Genomic DNA, 22,033 nt, shown 5'->3' on the forward strand with positions numbered 1-22,033 from the left:
ATGATTTATGCCATCTTTTTAAAAAAACGTATACTACTATACAAATTTCTTTGCACATAGCTCATTAACTATTAAAGAAAATAAGTTATATCTATAACTGCATATTCTTTCAGAGTATCTGTTCATCACATTTCCCTATTGATTGACATTAACTTTACAAACAGCATAGGGCTATGCATCTTTGTATATATCTATGTGTATACACATCTTTTTTTTTTTTTCCTTGAGACAGTCTCACTCTGTCACCCAGCTGGAGTGCAGTGGTGCCATCTCGGCTCACTGCAACCTCTGCCTCCTGGGTTCAAGTGATTCTCCTGCCTCAGCCTCCTGAGTAGCTGGGACTACAGGCATGTGCCACCACACCCTGCTAATTTTTTTTTTTTTTTTTTGTATTTTTTGTAGAGACGGGGTTTCACCATGTTAGCCAGGATGGTCTCCATCTCCTGACCTCGTGATATGCCTGCCTTGGCCTCCCAGAGTGCTGGGATTACAGTCGTGAACCACCATGCCTGGCCCATGTATACATATCATAAATTGTATTAGGTTGCCAGATTGTTTTCTACTATACATTTTGAAGTGTAGCACAATTCTGTATCTAAGCTCGATCATCATCTAGGATATCTGCCTCTGAAATTAATGAGAATTCTATAGTCACCAGGTTAGAATCTCATTTTATCCTTCAACCAGCTCTCTTGTTGACTCACAGTGTGCAAATAACTAGGAAAGATAATAATGTTATAGCTTCTAATCTTTAGATGAAAGTAAAAGTAATTAAAACTCACTTTTCATTTTATTTTAACCTAAGTACAATATCCATGAACCAAATCTTTAAACAATATAGCATTGTTACTTTCGCTTATTAGTTGAGAATCATGATACATGACTCAATCACAACATACCTGGGAATGTGGTCATTGGAGTAGCTGTACATTTTATCTGAAAGATATTCAGAATAGACAAGTTAAAAGAAATGTTGACATACCTTTGTTAAATATTCTAAAGTGTATTCCGAGGGGAGCTTAGCCTCAATGTCACTTAATATATTTGAACAAGGCTCTCAGGGCACTTCTGATTGAAGTAGGGTTTAAGGTCTCTTGGGCCAATCAGATTTGCCTTTTACCAAATTACCAAGACAGAAAGATTTATATGATTTGAAGAAAAAGCAGATGAACGTTCTTGGTAATTTGGGATGGAAACAGTGCAGCTTGGAGACAATGTACAGCCTGGATGCATGGCGGTTTTATGCACAGCAAACGCTAAGTAGAGAGAACCGGAACCTTCCTTCCTGCCTCCCTTGTGGCTCCAGTCCATTGCAGGGCATGGCTGTACTTTCTGCCTTTGGGTTCCATGAAACACCTCTGCATTCTTGTAAGTTTTTATCTTTGCCCATGTGGTTTGAATAGGCTTTTCTTCCTTATCAAAAATGAAAAAAATCAATAGGAGACTTTTCTTTTATCTATCTATCTATCTATCTATCTATCTATCTATCTATCTATCATCTATCTGTATATCTACTTTTAACATTTCTTGGCATGAGTAACAACATAAAAATGATATTAAGGAAGTTGCTTTGATCATGACGCCATTTCATCCACATGGTACAAAGGAGTGGCAAGGAGAAATGAGTGTCCTCGAAAGAAGAGACCTGGAAAAAGTTGGAACACAGGCTCTAAAATTAAGCAAAACAGTAGAACAGTAGGAAAAAAAAAAGTTATTTTTGGTCTGCCAGGGCAAGACTTACCAGAGATGTGTTGTAGGACAACAAAACCACACATACAAAAAAAAAAAAAAAAAAACTATGTGATGAATCTCAGTAAGCAACTCACTGTTAAACCTTGAATGAGGCAGTTCAAAGCCAGATAAAAGTATTTTTACCTCTAGGTTAAATATAAGAATTCAAAAGCTATTTAACAAATATAGTTTTAAGAATTTTTTTTTAATGGAAGGGAATAGATTAATAATGAATTATTGAGAAAAATTAAGGGATATTCAAGGTACAATCTTAAGATCAATATTATAGAAAATTCTGTATTATCCATTCATCAGTAAATTTTCTTTGCTGTTGAACTAGATGCACATACACAGTACAATGTTTATTATATTTGAATGGCTTATTTTTCAACCTGGCATTAAATAAAAACCAAAACCTTGCAAAAAAGTTATTCATGTAAAAATAAAGACCACTATTATCTAACCCTCTGACAATAACCACAAGAAAATAGTGACCAAATGATTGTCTTTCAACTTGAACATATGAAAACACTGTATTAGTGAGGAAATAGCAATAACATTTTCAAATAATTCAGTAAGTCACCAAACAACTACAAAACTTATTTTAGTTAAATGCATGTGTAACAAAGTGGAGTTATTCTCCAGAGTTTATTAACTGTTAAAGAAACATTAGTGGAACAATTTATGAAGGTAATCATATTGGAGGATGAAATGCACATGTCAATGTGTTTGGAAGAACTCTGTGAAGGACTAAATGAGGGAAGATTTTGCAGATGCACTAAGCTGCTACGGGACCAAAAGTGATGAATGTATTCCACTTGGAATATGCCGGAAACATACTTCTAGCCCAGAGGAAATGTTCTACCATGAACTGCATGTAAAAGATGCAGTTATTTTCAACTACTTTCATATTAGTCTTGTGAATATGAGTGCACACAAATGGTGGGAGAAGCCTAGAGAGGTCTAAAATATGTTGCATAATAGGCACAAATTCAGCAAAATAAAAAATCCTGAGAAATGTAAATAGTATCAATAAGCATATAAAGAAAAAAGAGTTAATATAGACCAGGAAATTGTAAACTGATACATAAGACATGACATAAATTATATGTTGATTTTCTTCTATGTGAAGAAAATGTTTACACTCAGGCCACTAATTACTTTGCAGATTTGCCTGGAGTTAAAGTAGATGCGTAAGAATTTAGTCAAATGGTAGCCTGATGTATAATGGAACAAATCCAGGGTTAAGAATTAGAAGACATGGATTTGGTACCAGTTTTGGAATGCATTTGCCCTGTGACAACACGCAAATTACTTTAAAACTCTGGTTCTCAATTTATCCATGAAGTAGGGACAATAATGCCTATATCACAGAGTACATGTCAGAAGTAAATGAAATAATTTCTGTAAAAAACATTTTTAATGACAAAGTTTGTTACTAATATTATACATACATTCTAAATACATATTATATAACAAGCCAGAATTTAATTGCACTCATTTGAGTCAGGAAGTTTCATTGAACGAGTTAGTTGAAAACAGGTTGGTATTATTAAGATGGTATGATATTTTAAAGTTAAAAGATTTATAAGGAATGCTTGATTTGAAATGAAATTACTAAAATCTCACCTTTGACAAAAGAAAAGTCACCAGTTGAGCATTAATTTGAAAGAAAAGGGAAAACATCAGCAAAAAATTTGAAAACAAAAGTGAAGAGTGTCATTGCTTAATAAGAATAGGAAAAAGTAGGTATAAAGTAAAAATAATTCCCCAAACAGGCTAATACTTTTAAAAGATAATGTGGATTTTTCAGTTGGAGGTGCTTGAAGTATGATCGCTGGTGCTGAGAAAGAATGCTAGCGTAACACATAAAAACTAACTCTGACCAGGCGCGGTGGCTCATGCCTGTAATTCCAGCACTTTGGGAGGCCGAGGTGGGCAGATCACGAGGTCAGGAGATTGAGACCATCCTGGCCAACATGGTGAAACCCCATTGCTACTAAAATACAAAAAATTAGCTGGGCATGGTGTCGTGCACCTGTAGTCCCAGCTACTCAGGAGGCTGAGGCAGGAGAATCGCTTGAATCCAGGAGGCAGAGGTTGCAGTGAGCTGAGATCGTGCCACTGCACCCCAGCCTGGGCGACAGAGCAAGATTCTGTCTCAAATAAATAAATAAACAAACAAACAAACTATATAGAATGGTAATGTGCTGAATGTATTATCAGGAGGGGGAAAAAAAGAAAAAAAAGTAAGGCAAAAAACTGTGTGGTAAAATGGAAATAGAAGCAACCATATAAAGGATACAATATTATAATGCGATGTTTAGATGGAAGGAAAGGGACTAAACCAATTTGGGGGGAAAATAAAGAAAACAAGTAATGGACAAAGGGAACACCTGAAATGGGATTTAAGAAGTTCAAGGGCACCCCATTCCCTGCCACTCTTAGGATGTAAATGTATAATCTGCAGCTGAGCCATCAGTACTTGGGGAATTTTGTTTTGCAGTCCTTCCTAGAAGAAGGTTATAATCTCTTTAAATGAGCAGTAGTAAAAAGTTCAGAGGTTACAGCTAAGAATAAAAGCCAGCAAGCTCAGGCTCCTGAAAAGTTCACTCTGTCATGAAGGCTCAAAAGTTTATTTAAAAATAAGTGGCATGACTTAATTTAAAAGCTGCCTGGTGATTTCAATGACATTTAGCAAAATAAAAAAAGTGTATGCTTTGCTATAAAGCAATGAAGTGTGCAAGACGTGCGTGGGAAGAACTAGGTGAGCTCTCATAATCCTCTCCGGTGATTCAGATGCAAACACTTGTGGTCAGGTTTGTAGTTGAGAGGGTGTGATGCAAATATATTTGCTTTTATGTTTTTCCTCTTAGAGTGTTAACCCTCCTATGTACAAGAATAGACAACAGCACATAGTTTAAACTCCATAATAAAATTTCTCTGATGCATGTTCAATGCGAAGATGCCATAATTTCCTACTGATAGGACTTTGATGTATGACCAAACCATACGCTTGCTTAACCTTCTTTCCAAACCAGAGAGGAAGAGTTGAACAAAGAATAGTTTTTGGATTTAAAGAAGCAAAAAGTTAATGCACTCCTATCAGAAAAAGAAACAAATATAATCCTCCTGAAGAACAGATTTGAACAAAGAATCACATAAAAATGAAGGATTTATTTCAGGGAGAATGAGAGAACTCCATTTCAAAGCTTCTACCCAGCTGCTACAGAAAACAGCAAGGGGAGGCTTATCTGGTCTATCTGATTGAATGTGCAGATATTGTATTGTTGCTGAAATGGAGATTTTCTTTTGAACGCTATTTATTACACCCGCAAAACTTATTCACTGACTAACCAAGGTGGAGTCAGATCTTGCAAGTTTCTTAGCCACAAAGAGTAACACAAAGGTACAAACATAAAAAGTTACATGAGGCCAGATACAGGGGCATTGCGTTCACAGCCCAAGTGGCAGAAAAGCTGCCTGATACAATAGAATCTCTTTTATTATAGTTTGTTTGTCCAAGAGAAATAAGGCAGGAAGGCGTCTTCAGGAAGACTGGGAAGGAACTGAACTGTTTGCAGAGCAGTTCTGAAATATATCTGAAATCTCTGGGTTAGAAACAAAGATAGTTCTGTTTGTTCATATGGGATGAAAAGAATGGCAGAGCTATTACTAATACTTGGGAAAAGATGTTAGGAGAAATTGGGGCAGAGAGAAAGGGTGGAGGAGAGATAAGAACAAAGGACATTCTTAGCATTGATGAATACATCAATTGCACACCAATAAAATGCAAGTTCCAGTGTATGCTCCACCTAAGGAGGGCAAATTCTGCTCAAATAAAAAGTTTTGTGATAAGCGAATGTTTAGAACCAATTCCATAAAACCCTACAGAAAACTCTCTGAAATGGCCTGAATGTGACTTACATGACCACAACAGTTAGTGCTAAAGCTCAGGGTATTGTACAGATTTGTTAAATAATATAGAGATGAGGAAAGTGAAGTTGGAGCTGGAGAGGACTTAGAGGGGCATACGGATGGTGGGAGCAGCAAAGTAGCCAGAGAAACCAATGTTCACCAAAATAACAGATGTGAAAATTAAATGGGATGAGATGTAGCCATAGTAGATCCTTAATACTTATTTGTGGAAAGAGGGAAGGAAGCAACAGGGCCACCAGGTATGGTGATGGGCTGTACCAGATCTAGGATTGACCTACTAAGTCCCCAGTGCTATGCAAAGATTGTGTGTGTGTGTGTGTGTGTGTGTGTGTGTGTGTGTGTGTGTGTGTGTGTAATTCTTATAAGAACCCTAGGGTCTAGATGGTATTTTCCCTATCTTGTAGATAAGGAAACTGAAACTCAGAGAAATTATGTTACTTGTACAAGATCTCCCAGCTAAATACTGAAGGCGGAGTTATAATTTACATCAGGTCTACTTCAAAGGTATACTATTAAAAACAATTGAGAGAAGCAAAATTTATTTTAAAAATACATCAATAAATGCAATTTATTGTTTGCTGTTTTCTTAAAAATGTTCTTTCCCATTACACTACTTTTAGGTAATACAGCCATTTATAGCATGCCTGGGGCAGTAAGAGTTTGCACAATTGAAAAGAAAAAAATCTGTCCTGAAATAGCAAGATGAAACAGTGTTGCCTTTCTTTTTTTTTTGACAGAGTCCCGCTCTGTCGCCCAGGCTGGAGTGCAGTGGCTCTATTTCAGCTCACTGCAACCTCTGCCTCCTGGGTTCAAGCAATTCTCCTGCCTCAGCCTCCTGAGCAGCTGGGATTACAGGCGTGCACCACTATGCCTAGCTAATTTTTGTAATTTTCATAGAGATGGAGTGTCTCCATGTTGGCCAGGATGGTCTCGAACTCCTGACCTTAGGTGATCCACCCACCTCCACCTCCCAAAGTGCTAGGATTACAGGCGCTGTTTTTTTTAACTACCAAAGGTGCTGCTTTTTAAAGTAAGGCTACCATCTTTCTGCAGTGGTCAACTTACCACAATAAGCAACTACAGAAAGGAGTTTGCATGGAGGCAAAAAGGTGTGGATGTGGGTAAATAAATCCCAATGCACAAACTATCAAAAATGAGAATTGTAAAACCTATTTACAATGAGTTGTAAAAGACTAATACAGCTGAATACTTCTGGGGCGGAAGTACTAGATTAGTGAAATTATACCAGTCTTGATCTTGATGATGTTGATAAAAAGTGGTTTTTAACATCCATAATTCAATGCAATCATATGACTGAAAACACTGACTATTTAGGTTGAAAGTAAATAGGTCACATTTGCTAGATAACTTTTAAGTTAGACAAGTGAGCTCAAGGTAAACATATCAGTGTCTACCTGTTACCTGGCCCCTCAGCAATCTTAAAAGGATTATCAGTGGAATCAATGAAGGAGTGAGGTACTAATTCAGGTTACTGTTCTTGTCTTGGTTGTCACCTTAAATTATTTACTCTCTGTAGATCTCAATTCACTTTTTTTTTTGTAATTCAGACTATAATATTATCTGGATTTATAAGATATCTTAATGAAGAAGTTAAAATAGCCATTTTGATATATAAAGCAAAGTACTACTCTGAGCTCATTTTTATCTATAAAAGAGGGATACTGTAAGATGTTTGATGATGGGTCATTTACACATCTGACTTATAAAGTTTATGTTTATTTGAAAATATATTTGATTTTTAAAAGACTTACTGAAAGCATTGCTAATGAAAAAGGATTGCTTGTCATAAATTTCACCTTAGCCGTAGAATTGATATAACAGAGATCCAAAAAGAGTGTTGGGTTTCTGGCTGAGGACAACTGGTCAACAATGTCAAAATAGGATGTGCTGGTAGAAACCTTTTGGGACAGAGAATTAGAAAAACTGGACACTTATCATTGATTTTGATATTGAATAGATGTGTGGCTTCAGCTAGACCGCTCCATTTTCGAGTACCTCTTATCTTATTTTCAAACCTGCATGATGATAATCCCTTCTTCATATTTTTATATTAGTATTATCAATGCTTAAGATATTTCTAAATGAAGTAAGGACATTTGCTGCAATCTGACCATTGTTCTAAATTAGCTCCATGCAATTTTCCTTGGACACATGTGTCTAAGTTAATTTTGTTAACTTAGTTTTATTTCATTTCCTCTGTTAAAAGGAAATGCATTTATCCTTTCTTTTCTTTTATTACCACTTAAATGTCCTGCCCCGAGGGTTTCTTGGTATTTACACATCTTCCAGGCTGGGCGTGGTTGCTTACACCTGTAATCTCAGTGTTTTGGGAGGCCAAGGCAGAAGGATGGCTTGAGAACAAGAGTAGGAGATCAGCCTGGGCAACACAGTAAGACTCCTATCTCTACAAAAAAAATTCTGAAAATTAGCTGGATGTGTTTGTGCATGCCTGTAATTCTAGCTACTTGAGAGGCTGAGGCAAGAGGATTGTTTGAGCGCAGAAGTTTGAGGCTGCAGCGAGTTAATCAAGCCACTGCATTCCAGCCTGGGTGACAGAGCAAAATCCTGTCTCAAAAAAAAAAAAAAAAAGATACCTTTCAGCAATAGTTGAACTTTCATTCTCCCATCCATCCATATGTATTCAACATGTAATGGATTCAGCATGGATCCATGCATATTCAACGTGAATTGGATGCCTACAGCATACAAAGGCTGTGCCATCTGCTGGACTTTAGACCATTTCAGTTGTGGCATATGCAGATTGAAAGCCACGTGGTTAAAACTTATACCCAGCATGTTGAAAAAGCAAAGCTGACAGTGGCAGATACTCTTGACCTCTCCTAGACGCTGGGAGTGTTTGACAGCAAGCCCATGGTTCAATCTATTCCTTTTCCAGTCGTCTTCTGAGTCCGCTCCTGTGTGTTGCACTTGAGAATGCCTGACTGATCCTGAGAAGATTAAGTTGGCTTGAACGGAATCTTAAAGAGCTAGACTTCCCTTTGTTTATTTTGTATCAGAGAGCACCTTGATGGCTGCCCCAGCATAGACTACAATTTCATAGGTTTTTCAATTGGAGGAGGAAAAACATATTTACCAGGATAATCCCTCCCCACTCTACACCCTAAAGCAGAGTTCCTAAATTGGATAATTTTTTCACATTTCTCATATGATTGCATTCTTAAGTAAGAGAACCCTTTGGGTGAGAAAAATTAGCAAATAGATTTTCTATAGATAAAAATATCCTGTTGAATGACATTTCATAAAATTGTCTGCTTCCGTAGGTTTTCCAGTGACTCCATAGTCTCCATTCAAGCAGGTACCATGTGAAATCTGTCAAAATGTCTTACCTTGTCGTTGCTTTTCCACATAGTGGGAAATATTGAAGATCAGTGATATAACCAAAGCCAAGCCCAGCAATGCCAGAAGTCCCCAGAGGAAAAAGGGGCACCCAGAGTTTCCTGGAAATTAAAATACACATACACATAATACAATAGCTGCTTACCCATTTGTTTTGGTCTGGCTATTGCCATGATTAAAGCTGTTGTATTTATTCATAATGAAGGACACATTCTCTACCAGGAAAGTAATTAATATGCATAACTTATTTCAGTTTTCGAAGTGGGTGTTGGTGTTAAGTCGCTGAATTCAGCATGGGCAAAAGGATTCAAGTTTCTCACATTTTGAATGTTTATGAAATAAACGACTTTTTTGTGTAGCTACTAAAAGGCGACAAGTGGTGACTGATAAAAAAAACTTTTGTTCAAAAAGCAACAACATTCAAATTACCAAGAATTCTAATTTGCTATACTTTTCACCTTTCTTTAATCCTCAGACTATAACCATACATGCTTTTCTTATTTACAGAAAATCGCCTGTTCTCTTCCATTAATCTCAGTAGTATAGAATACGATGTGTTGGGATAAAACAATAATTCTGGAACCCAGTTTTGTTAAGATGGGCCACAGGGAGCTTTTCTCATACTATGTAGAGCCCCATGAATGGAAAGTGGAAAGTTAATTACACTTCTCTTTCCCCTAGGCCTACACAGGGTCAGAATAATCAGTATTACTGTCTTCCACCCCCACATCTTGTCCCAGTAAAAGGTCTTCAGGGGCAATGACACACATGGAGAGGTCATCTCCTATAACAATGCCTCCTGGAATACCTCCTGAAGGACCTACCTGAGGCTGTTTTACAGTTAACTTTTTTTGTAAGTAGAAGTATACTCTAAGGTAATGATAAAAGCATAGTATAGTAAATACATAAACCAGTAATATAGTCATTTATTATCATTACCAATTATTCTGTACATAATTGTATGTGCTATACTTTTCTACAACTGACAGCACAGTAGGTTTGTTTACACCAGCATCACCATAAACATATGAGTAATGCATTGCACTATGACAGCCCAACAGTCATGATGTCACTAAATGATAAACATTTTTCAGCCCCATTATAACCTTATGGGACCACCATAAAATATGTGGTCAATCATCGACCAAAACACTGTTTTGTGTATGTGTGTGTGTGTATGTGTGTGTGTGTGTGTGTGTGTGTGTGTGTTTGAGATGGAGTCTTGCTCTTTCACCCAGGCTGAAGTGCAGTGGCATGATCTCGGCTCACTACAACCTCCATCTCCCAGGTTCAGGCAATTCTCCTGTCTCAGCCTCCCAAGTAGCTGGGATTACAGGCATGCACCACCACGCCCGGCTAATTTTTGCGTTTTTAGTAGAGACAGGGTTTCACCATGCTGGCCAGGCTGGTCTTGAACTCCTGACCTCAAGTGATCCACCCACCTCGGCCTCCCAAAGTGCTGAGATTACAGGTGTGAGACATCGGGCCCAGTTGGACCAAAACATTGTTACACAGCACATGACTGTACATTGTACAATGACAATTATATAATATAACATAATATAGTATAGAACAACTTCCCTACAAACACATTTTATAGTTAATTTATTAGAGTTGACCAGGGAGTCCCACTGGTTAAAATTAAGCATTTAATGGATGCAGTAATAATTTACCTTTGGCCAAATTGGACTTGTAACCCTGCTTTAGACATAGTTCAAGCTATAATTATTGCATCCAATTTCTATAGTATATACTTTGGGACCTTGTTCATTCACTCATCAAATGCTGAAAGGATGAGAAACTGATTTCGGAAAGATTATTTTGACCTTGCCTGTGTGAAACTACCTGGATTTACCCATATGGAAGTAAAATAGACTTTGATGATTTTCTATTCTGGGACATGTCCCAGTTATGTTTTCAAAATTTCTTAAGGGAATGTCAAGACTGCTTCCATCTCACCGACCATTAAAGCATACAATCTGCCTAAAATGGCAATAGAGAGTTGAACTTCATGTTGTAGTCAGAAAATAAAATTTAAAATTCTCTGTTGCTCTTTCTTATTTGCTTCCATTTTCCACATTTGGGCCTTTGTTCTCAGGACAAAATAAAACATGTTTTAAGAAAAAGAACCAGCCGTATGAAACTCTCCATTGAATACATTAATTTCAGGGATACTATGAACTGGAAGATATTATTAAATACATCCCATAGTGTCTCAAATATAAAGGCCTGGGGATTTCCTTAAGAACTGGCACATTTTTGCTATTATATCCCATGTGAATATTGTACTTGGTCATCTGTCTGTCTTTGATACACAATCTACTTTAAGCAAATCTCCAGAACTTTATGATACTCATTTTTGTGAACTAATCGTATCCCTTTTTCCTTATTTTCTCTTCACTTTGACTTATTTGGTTATCTTTTGTACTGTTACACTTATTTCTAATACCCCTTTTTCTGGGGGAGGGGTAAATAAATACATGGAAAATAGTAATAAATCTCTAGCACTTATCACCCTTGGGAACACTAATAAAAATCAATCTCCTTTCTACTTAGCATTTTTTTCTTTCCATTTCCCATAACACATAGCATTTAGTATATACTCAATACATAGTTATGGTTTGAATAAATAAAACATAGTACAATATAACCAATCATACTTCAAGGAAATAAACAGAAAGCCCTAATCTTATTTTTTAAATTACACTGAATCTAGCTACAAATCATCCAATCATTTGGACAAAATTATACTCCAAATAGAAGTTTTGCTTTCTCCTTTCCAATTAAAGAGAATTGAAATAGTTGGATTAGTCCATTAATTGCTATAAGAAGATAATTTGACTCTCAGCTACAAAGAAACAACCTAATCAATATCACAAGCCTATATGCTACACTGAAAGCTTTTGGGAAAGTCCTAATAATTTTCAGGAAATATGTCAGAAACACTGAGGCAAAAACTTGGGTCACACTGTACATTTCTTTAGGGTTGTGTTTTTTCATTTACTGTTAGAGTAAATTTGCCCCACATAACCACCTGGAGGGCTTTTAAAACACAATCTAAATTCTAATATTGGGGAGTAGTTTAAGTATGTGTGATGTAGTTTCACATGGTCTCTGGTTTTCTCTGCTTTTGGGGTCCATAATTCCTAATACTTCTGTTTTCCAAGTTTTTAAAAATAGAATTATATACATTTTAAACAGGAAGATTTTTATTTAGAGGCTTTATATTTTATGACATTCTTAATATCTTTCATGATTTTTTGATTGCCAACAATAAATACCCCCATTTTGAAAACCAATGCACACACATGAGAAGAGTAGACATTAAGTAGATAATGGTGGAAATTTTCAACTTGAATTCAGGTCTGCATAAATGTACACACACACACAGACACACACACAGACACTTTATACCTCCCCTTACCTAGTAATGCTAAATACGCAGTATAAATATCTCCATACTCTTGTGGGTATCTACTTAGTACAGACAGTGCCTCTTAGAATATTGGACGCACAAAGTGCTTAAAACTTTTTGCCCAACAAGTGTAACCTTTAGTATCAATATCCATTAATTGTAACTACTTTCATTTGTATAGCTTTGATCAATTTTTTAAAACTCCCACACAATTTGAATTCAGCTGTTTACACTGTTAAAAAGCCAAAGGCTTTGAGAAATTATCAGAGCGGCAATGGCAGCTAGGAAAATCATGATTTAAGTTTCTCTCCAGCTTCCAGCTACCAGGGGCTAATAGTGGTGGGTTTAATTATAAAACCTCTGACTCCCTTAAAGCCAACAGTAATTGGCAGGCACTGTCTTTGAAATTCACAATTGTATGTGTTCTGGAAGGAAACCCAGCTAAGCAAATATAATGTCTTTCTGCTGGCAGATTTGATTTACACAGAAGCCTTTACTTAAACAATTAACAATAGGAAAAGCAATAAATAGAAGGCCTTAATTGTTTTTACTTCAGGCTGTCTTTAACTGAGACAAGTGTATGAGTTTATAGTATATTACAGCATATAGCTTCTCTTAATGGCTTCCCTTGGCTTGTAAACTCTGTCAGAGCAATGAACATCTCTTTGCATTCCATTAATGTGTAGATTTATTTTAGGCACCCAGATCTCAATAGCAGTATTATGATCCCCATGGCTCTACTCATAAAATGAGGTTTTCTTACCATGGTGGTGGTTGGTACTAAATAAGGCGCATTCCTGATGATTTTTTGAATGTGACATATCATCACTACACCCACAATCCCAACCACTGCCCATCATCCCACGATAAAAGACATTTGAATCATGGATATCAGCACAGGAGGGGGCTCTCAAATCAGTTCCAGGCTTTCAAGTAAAATACCATGCTGTCTTTAATGCAAATCTGAAATCCACTGACTTTAAGTGTCTATTATGAACAGGGGGTTATTTGAGAAGTAAATGGCATGTATTGGGGAATGAGCTGTGATGGGGAAAGAGAAAATAGCAATATTAGCTTTGGATTACCTATTTTCAAACTGGAAAAGGGAATGAGAGTAGTCACTAGTTGTGTGGCTGGTTGTGTGCAAATCACTGAACCTCACTAAGACAATTGTAACCCTGGAGTTCGTATCTTCATCTGTGTTACATTAAGGCTACCTCTTCCTAGCACATCATGATTCCCCTCAATCAACACTTTATTTAATTTAATTGAAGAAAGTATAAATGTGAAAGTAAGGTGGAGGGCAGAAGAGAGAAATTATGATACCTCCAATGCTAGATATACTCTTCATTGCTTCTACAATTAAACTTTACCCGAGATTGGTAAACCTCAGAAATTCTACTGAGATTAAAGTGCTGCTGTAGATGAGCCTGTCTTTCTCTGTATTTAGTGACTCCATATATGTGTACTTATTGTTTATTTGAGAAGAACCTTAGTAAGATCCTCTGAAGATGGCATGGTTGTGTGGAAACTTTCATCCAATAAAATACTTTATTATGTTTCTTTTAATATTTCAAGAAGGCCTATTAATTTTGTCATCTCTTCCCTTTAATTCTGAAATGCTGAGAAGATTATGTGTAATCAAAAATGTCTGGAAAAGTGCCCAATAATGATTTCTCTTATTCACTAGCAATTTGTGGACATTTATTACTTGGAACTGTGATCTTTAATTGACAGTCTTTCCTGGATTGACTTTTCTTAAAAACACTGCCCAACTCATAATATTACCTAAATTAAATGGAGAAACATTGTCTTTGACCCATCTGAGTTTAAAAGATAATTTACAAGTTAGTCCCACCCAGTCTCTAAAAGAAGGGATTTCATTGTTCTCAAAAGGTGATGAGGCTCAAGAGAAGATAAAACTGAGTAAAGAAAATTGAGACTCCTTTTTTTAAAAAAATGAAGATGAGTAAACTAAATTGTGAATCATTATTTAAATTAATGATAGACCAAAGGACTTGTTTTCACCATTTGATTCCATTAATATTGATTTTATGTAAATGCAGAAACACAGCAGGAATTATGATACTAGAACATTGTGGATAATGCAGTGACTACAGGCATATAGATAGGAAAAAAGAAAATACTCGGGTTTTTGTTTTCATACATAGTTTTACTTAACTAGAAATAATTATTCTTTTGCGTGTGTTCAAATTTATTTTATTTTTTATTTTACCTATCTAAATATAAAAAATACTATCATCTGATTCTCTTCTTTCATGTGAAATTTTGTTTTGTTTTGACTTTTAATACCTGTGAAGCTTTTAAATACTTTGTCTTTGCATCTCTTCTGTGAAATTGTAAAAGTTCTCAACAGATGATGGAGGAGCTCCTGTATTAAACCCAAAGGGGAAGTCTGAACTACAAAATGCTGTGGAGGAAATGTTACCATATCTCTTCTAAATTTAGAATTAATTAGTCCCAAAAATAGTTGAATGTCATATTCACTGTCTTTGGCCTTCCCATGCTTTCTGAGTTCCCCATCATCATCAGCTCATGGCAATTATACTTAGTAATGCTATGTTCATTTCTTGCAGGGCACTAGAAAAATGGGGACACTTGTTTTTGTTCTTTGCTAAAGTATGAACTGGTAAAGAAAAGGAAAGGTATGAAAATTGTACGTCAGCTTATGGTCCCTGTGTGATTTATGTAATCAATTGATTGTAAGATCCATCAAACAGAACAATGGAAGCCAATTCACAGAAATTATAATATATGCAATCTTTACTCCATAGCTGGCCTATACAAATTGGTATTAAAAGTACTATAAGCATAATAATTAAGCAAAAGATGTAATCAAACTATCGCAAATGATAGAGTTATAAACAGTTTAAAAATCCATGCCAAAATGTTCAACCTCATTATAATCAAAGTAATGCGTATTAAACAATGAGTTAGCATGTTGTGCTTATGAAATTAGTGAAGATTTTTTAAACAAGATCAGCTTGTGAGGGAGAAGCACTGCTAGAATGAAAGGGAATTGGCATCACTCTTGGAAAAGCGATTTGGCAATAATGAGATTTAAAATGCTCATAATCTCTTAGTAATTTCAGTTCTAGAAAGTTTTTCTGAGAAAATAACCCTTACTACGGAAAAAGCTATAGAGTTGTTCATCTTTCTCCCATATAAAAATATTTTTAAAAGCTGTGTACAACAGGGCTGGGCGCGGTGGCTCACGCCTGTAATCTCAGCACTTTGGGAAGCCAAGGCAGGCAGATCATGAGGTCAAGAGATCGAGACCATCCTGGCCAACACTGTGAAACCCCATCTGTACTAGAAATACAAAAATTAGCCAAGCGTGGTGGTGCGCGCCTGTAGACCCAGATACTCGGGAGAATTGCTTGAACCTGGGAGGCAGAGGTTGCAGTGAGCCAAGATTGCGCCACTGCACTCCTGCCTGGTGACAAAGAGAGACTGTCTCAAAAAAACAACAACAACAACAAAAAAACTATACACAACATAAATGTTCAGCAATAAACAAATGACTAAACTATAACTGAATAGATGTCATTTTTGTTCATTCATTTAAAATGATTAGGCAGAAGTTATATTAAAAAGGGACGTGGTTATATTAGTGAAAAAAGCTGGATATATTATGTACATTATCATTTCAGTTATGTAAAGCAAACATGTAGAATGTATATAAATAAAAATTGAAAGGAAATACAACATATTTTGTGTTTTTAAGGTGATGGAAAATATGAATGAATTTTTAATATGTATTTCACAGTTCTCTCACATTACATAATATTCATGTTTTCTTTTGCAACAAAAAGATGTTTAATAAATTAAAAGTACATAAAAGAATACAGGAGGAATGAACCATCAACATGGATTCACAACAGCAATCAATATGGATCCAACCCTTTCACAACAGTGAGTCAATATGGATCCAACCCTCATGATTAATCGCACAGCAATTGAATTTTCACTGGCCTTTTCAAAATTGTCATCTCTCTGAATGTTGACAATTGCATTGCTTTCTAGCAAATACTATAGTTCCTAATCTCTGAGGAATTAGAATTACACCTATCCTGTTTAATAGCTAAACTAAACTAAAGAGGAATACACATAGTCAACAAAAGCTTCTTTAAAAATAACAAGTACTTCACATGGCATAATTATCAGTGAACGCTTACTGAACAGCTGTAATTAGATTTACATTCTAAAACACTGTCCACATTTTTCTTTCAAAAGAAAAACGTCAACTTATACTCATTAGCATGTTTCAAAATATATTTTAATTATACTAAAAGTTATCCAACATTTTAAAAATAAATACTTTCTAAATACTAAGGGTCTTCTCATTAGGACTTAGAAATTATTAAGTGAATTTTTAGACACACAAATGGAACAAAAACATTTAAAATGCCACTTACCTGACATGCTTCTTTTTTTAGAGAAATCTTTATCTAGCCATAAGACAAATATATAGATTAAAAATCCTCCTACAAACTTCTTTCCTAGGTATGTTGCTATGTTATGTTAAAAGCAGCATGACAGTAAAACTTATCTTTATCTGTGCCTCAGATTCTTTTCTCTTCTGTTTCTTAAAATCTTTTGTGTGTACTTTGTTTCAGTTACAAACAGGAAATGTGGTGAAGGAGGTGTCTTGAGTTTTGATCTGAAAACAGTCGACTTAAATTGTGTAACGTGGGAAGAAAAATCCCACATGCCTTTGTAATCTGACATTTGAATTTTTATCAATACCTGAGTCTAATTGAAAAATAAATAAATAAAGGTATGAATTAAACTAGAAAGGATCTTCCTATCTCTGGAGAGAATCCAGTCAGCTCTTCACAAGTAAATTCACATGGAAACAAAATAAGATACACTAAACTGATGAGTAAATAGTAAGCAACCCCTGGGTGTGCTCAGCTCTTGTATTTTCTTGAGCCATGATGGAGGACAGGGAGTTAATATTTTTTGGGCACTTAGTATGTATCAGTTGCCTTCTACACTTTCGCTTAATGGGAGGCTAGATGCCTGTCTTATTTCCTGACAATCCTCACCTTGTCAGCATGAGTTTCTCTGTCCAATCTAGAGCCACCTGACAACAAGCTCCTGCTCTCAACCACCACCCAGAGTCTTAATAGCAGCAGTTCTTACATGCTGGTATACATAAGTATGCTATATGATGCTAGTTTAAAATCCTGGGCCCATCTGAATCAGACTATTTAGGGTGAAGCACTAGAATCTGCACTTTAACAAGCAGATTTTCTGAGTGCATTTTAAATTACATATATTGTATATGATAAACTATTTTAATATAGATGTTCTGGACAATGCTTTCGGAAACTCATATGGAATAGAATCTATCTTATTCATTATTACAATTTCATAACTAGAATTATGCACACCGGCACATTGTAGGTCTCAATAAATACTCTCAGTGATTGAAAAAACAAAACAATGAGTGGCTTGTGTTTTCTTTTACCTCCATTATAGAAAATAACTCCCTAGTAAGCAAAATACAGTGCATCTTATCCTTTGGACAAAGCTAGCTAAACACTAACAAATTTTTCCATTTCAATCACTTCCCCTCGAATATTTTTTGGTGAATCATTGACTCAGAGGCTGTAAAACTGAAAGAGACCTTGGAGATTCTCTGGTCTAATCTTCCTTAAAAGGCATTTTTAAAGTATGTTCCATAGAACGCTCGGTCTTTAAGAAACTCAGAAGACAAATGTTTCTTCAACAAATACATTTGGAAAATCTATATAGCTTTATTTTTACCTCCGCAGATACATATTAAAGGCTTAGGTAAGTCCTGTGAAAAGGAAACCCAAACAATATTTTTATGGGAGTTTTTCTAAACTTATTTGACCAGAGGACTCTCTATTCAGCAGCTAACCATGAGCAAAGTGACAGGTTTTATGACGCAGGCCTGGATGCTCACAGAACAAGACTTCAGGTAACAGCAGCCTCAGGTTCATGCAGGGATCAGAGGACAACAAAGAATCAGAAGGTTTCATCCTAGAATTAAATGGAACATAGGGAGGAAGACTGCTGAAAAGTTGAATCCCAGACATTCAGGAGGGTTTGGGCACATGATAAATCAGTTTGAGAGGAGAGGGCCTAGTTATGGCCTTGAGGAATTGAGCTTTGGTCCTGAAAGAGGGTAACTGGTAAGAAAAGTAGAAGTCCTAGGCTCAAGAAAGAACTACAGAGGTTACCTAAGCAACACCTTGGAATATGGGCAAAGTCGATGCCCACAACTGGAGTGTACAGAGGACATTGGAAAGAGAAAGAATTTCAGGACTGGAAATTTGGGTGCTGGCATTCCTTTGTTAGAACAAAATTATCACAGAGGATGGGGAAAGAAGGAAGGAAGAAGGAAGGAATTGCAGAATTTTCTGGAATTCTGCAATTCCAGAAAAACGATGTTTAATTATTATTGGCTGTGAATGGAGAGAAGGTCAACTCAGCAAGAATGACTCAGGCAAAAATTTAGAAACTCTGTGGTTTGCTCAGAAGAAGTACCTCTCAGAGCAGCCCAACAGGAAGAGAGACCCAAAGCAAACCCACCTGTTCGGAGAGCAGCTGTCTAAGGGCTTCCCTGCCTCAAGTGTATGCTTTTACACAGATAGCTGCAGGAAGCTGGGGAAGGCAAGAGAAGAGACGTTAGCAAGGATATGTCCTGCTTCAGAGAGAGCCTGAAGTACCTGTTGAGTGATTACCTTATGGTTTAAAAGGGTTAATGTACATCCTATGCATGATTGACATCTCTAAATGGTAAAAACTTAGGCTAATAAATCTGAACCACTTCACAGTTTCTAATTATTATAGTATTTTTGAAAAGTGATCTTCATTACAATGTTCCATTCCATAGATTTAAATAATCTATGGAGATATAACAAGATCGTTCAAGGTCACGCAGGAAGCCCGTGCCTGCACATTAGTTAGTTCCATAGACGTTTGAAATTTGCCAGGAAAAAAAAAATAGCTTTTCATTAAATATAGATAGCTGAGCACATGGAAACATTATCAGAATATAAAAAAGCATATGGATATGTATTTGTTATAAAATATATTAGAAAGTGCATTCAGAGATTTGAATGATGGCCTCATGAGCCACGTTTAAATAATAAATAAACATGAGGCCTCTGTAGTACTTTTTAAGGAGATGGGTTACCAAAAGGGAATTTCAAAGATAGCTAGACGAAGCAGAAATGTCTCGACAAGCTTAAAGCAGTTAGAGATGTTGTAGGAAATTTTGGGGGGAGGTTTTGATGGGCACCTGTCAAGAAATAAAAATATTAAGGCCAACAAAATTGAGGTTTTGTTGCCAACAGAAAATGAAAAACATGTCAGAATGGCAGCTGCCATTCAGAGTTTCAGAAAAATGGGTCAGAGTGTAGAAAGAGGCCCGGTTTTTCAAACTTCTTTTTTAATGATCATCTGTCATTTTTATAATTAATTTTCATCACCATAATGTATTTTCTTATATCTCTGTGTGTGTGTGTATATATATACACACATATATATACACACATATATATATTCACACATATATACACACATATATATATACACACATATATATACACACATATATATATACACACACACACATATATATATATATATATAGAGAGAGAGAGAGAGAGAGAGGGAGAGAGTCTGAGGGTTTCTAAGCTGCTGAATAGATATATTTACAAATGTATTTAGCTATTGTTTAAATTACTTACAATAGCATGCACCAGTGTTATAACTGGAATAAAAGATATGCCCTTATTTTAAAGGCTCTTTATAATATCTGTTTTATTGAAACACTACTTACCTCTCTGTAGTTTTTCTTTATTCGGGTGAGTTGCTGTTTAGTCATACTGAAGCTAGTACAAAGTAAGCAAACCGCTTGATGAGAGAAAGGAGCGGACGGGCCACCTGTGCTATCAATTATGCTATTTTCACCTGTGAAATTATTCAAAATTATTCAAAATTGATTATGAGGTTGCAGTTGCCGCTGATTAGACTATATTAGTATTTATATTTTCATTGAGTTTAGACTATGAGGTCCTCCAGAAAGCACAATTATTCAGACAAAAAAGATAAAAGCAAAGTAAAAGCAATAGAACAATGCATAGACTTAGCATCAGATTTTTCTATCTTTTTATTACAAGTATAGTGCCTTACACAACCAGAAGTCTTAAAAATTAAACACTAAAAATAAAACCGTAGACACAAAAACTTCAGAAACAGTAGAGAAAAATGTCTAATATGAGGTAGTCTGTTTTCCTATATGTGAGAGGCTTAAGTATCCAGGTTTTCTAGAAGACAACAATTTGCCCCATTATACCACTTTCTAGGTAGTGCTCTGGAGAGAATACTATCAGCAAACCTAAAGCATTCTGAGAAATCTTGGTCTCATTTGAAACACAACTCATTCCAACAAAGTAAATCAGCTTATTTACCACAGCACTTCTCAGAGATAATATTCAATTTCTCTTCTTAAGGGAAGGCTATGTTACACAGTATTTTTAAAAAGTATTTCATAAGAGTTAACATCCCTTTATTTTTAAAGCATTTTACAAGACTACTGTTATAAAGCATATGTTTTAGGAAACACGGGATCAGGCAACTTTTTCTTCCTGTTGAATTGGCTCTTACTCTCTGGCCTCCTCTGACATTGAGGGCCTGGCGTACTTGAGGAGCACCATGATAATATCAGCTGTAACACCTGAATGTCAATTTTTGTCATTAGAGATAGTTTTCTTAAGATTAAAAAAGAATGAGTCCTTACAACTCAAATGCCCTAGGACACAGTTAGCATCCTCAGAATATCTTACACAGTGAGTCTAGTTCTAGTGAGTCCTCTACCAAATGAGATATATGATAGATTAATTTTGATTAAAATAAGAGACTTGGTGCTAGACTATTTTTAGGAAAAGGAAAATTTTAGTTGAAGGACCCCAGGGAATAGGAGCATTGAGTGGAAGCAGGAACACTAAGAAGTGAGGCACCAGTCAGGGTTCTGGCCGGCAACAGATGATAACAGTCAAACGGGTGGTAGAATGAGTTAAATGAAGAGAATACATTTACGACAGTGCAGGCAGGGCTAGCAGGAAGCAAAGGGAAAGTGAAGCACTTCTGGGTTAACAATAGAGGGAGCCAATGACCACCCATGGCTCGAAAATCTTGGAGGAGCATCAGTAACTGGAAACCAGCAAGTAGCCATGGCAGAGCTGCCTGACAGGAGCTATGGCTTTCAGAAAAACAAAAACAAAAACAAAAGTGAAACAACAACAACAAAAACCAGCCATTGCCATGTTACAAGCCAGCAAGAAGAGAACTGTGGGAAAAAAAATCTCAATTTTGCTCTCCTCTGCCTTCCATTCTTCCACCCATTTCCTCATTGGCCAAACCCAACAGTCAGAGGAAAAGGCAGCCCTGATGATGCAGTCCGTAGAAGTTGCCCTTGCAAGGCTCAAAGATGGGTAAAGAAGAAGAGAGAGTGGACCTGGAGTGATAAACATGTGAGTAAGATGTGCATAGAATGAGCTTAAGTTT

The 22,033-nt window shown here is 36.1% G+C and overlaps 1 protein-coding gene across 1 annotated transcript in view; it reads right to left on the bottom strand.

Annotated features, from left to right (window-relative positions):
* The window catches only part of LOC105477559 (T cell receptor associated transmembrane adaptor 1), a 31,090-nt gene extending 13,982 nt beyond the window's left edge, over positions 1–17,108 (bottom strand). Inside the window, exons 1-3 of the mRNA XM_011734121.2 lie at positions 16,903–17,108; positions 9,039–9,149; positions 900–936 (exon numbers count right to left, since the gene is read on the bottom strand). Of these exons, the coding sequence (XP_011732423.1) occupies positions 900–936; positions 9,039–9,149; positions 16,903–16,909 (155 nt within the window). The 5' untranslated portion in view covers positions 16,910–17,108. The remainder of the gene's footprint in view (positions 1–899; positions 937–9,038; positions 9,150–16,902) is intronic.
* Between the last annotated feature and the right edge of the window lie 4,925 nt (positions 17,109–22,033).

Source organism: Macaca nemestrina, chromosome 2 (assembly GCF_043159975.1).
Source record: "Macaca nemestrina isolate mMacNem1 chromosome 2, mMacNem.hap1, whole genome shotgun sequence".
In the NCBI taxonomy this organism is placed as follows: Eukaryota; Metazoa; Chordata; class Mammalia; order Primates; family Cercopithecidae; genus Macaca; species Macaca nemestrina.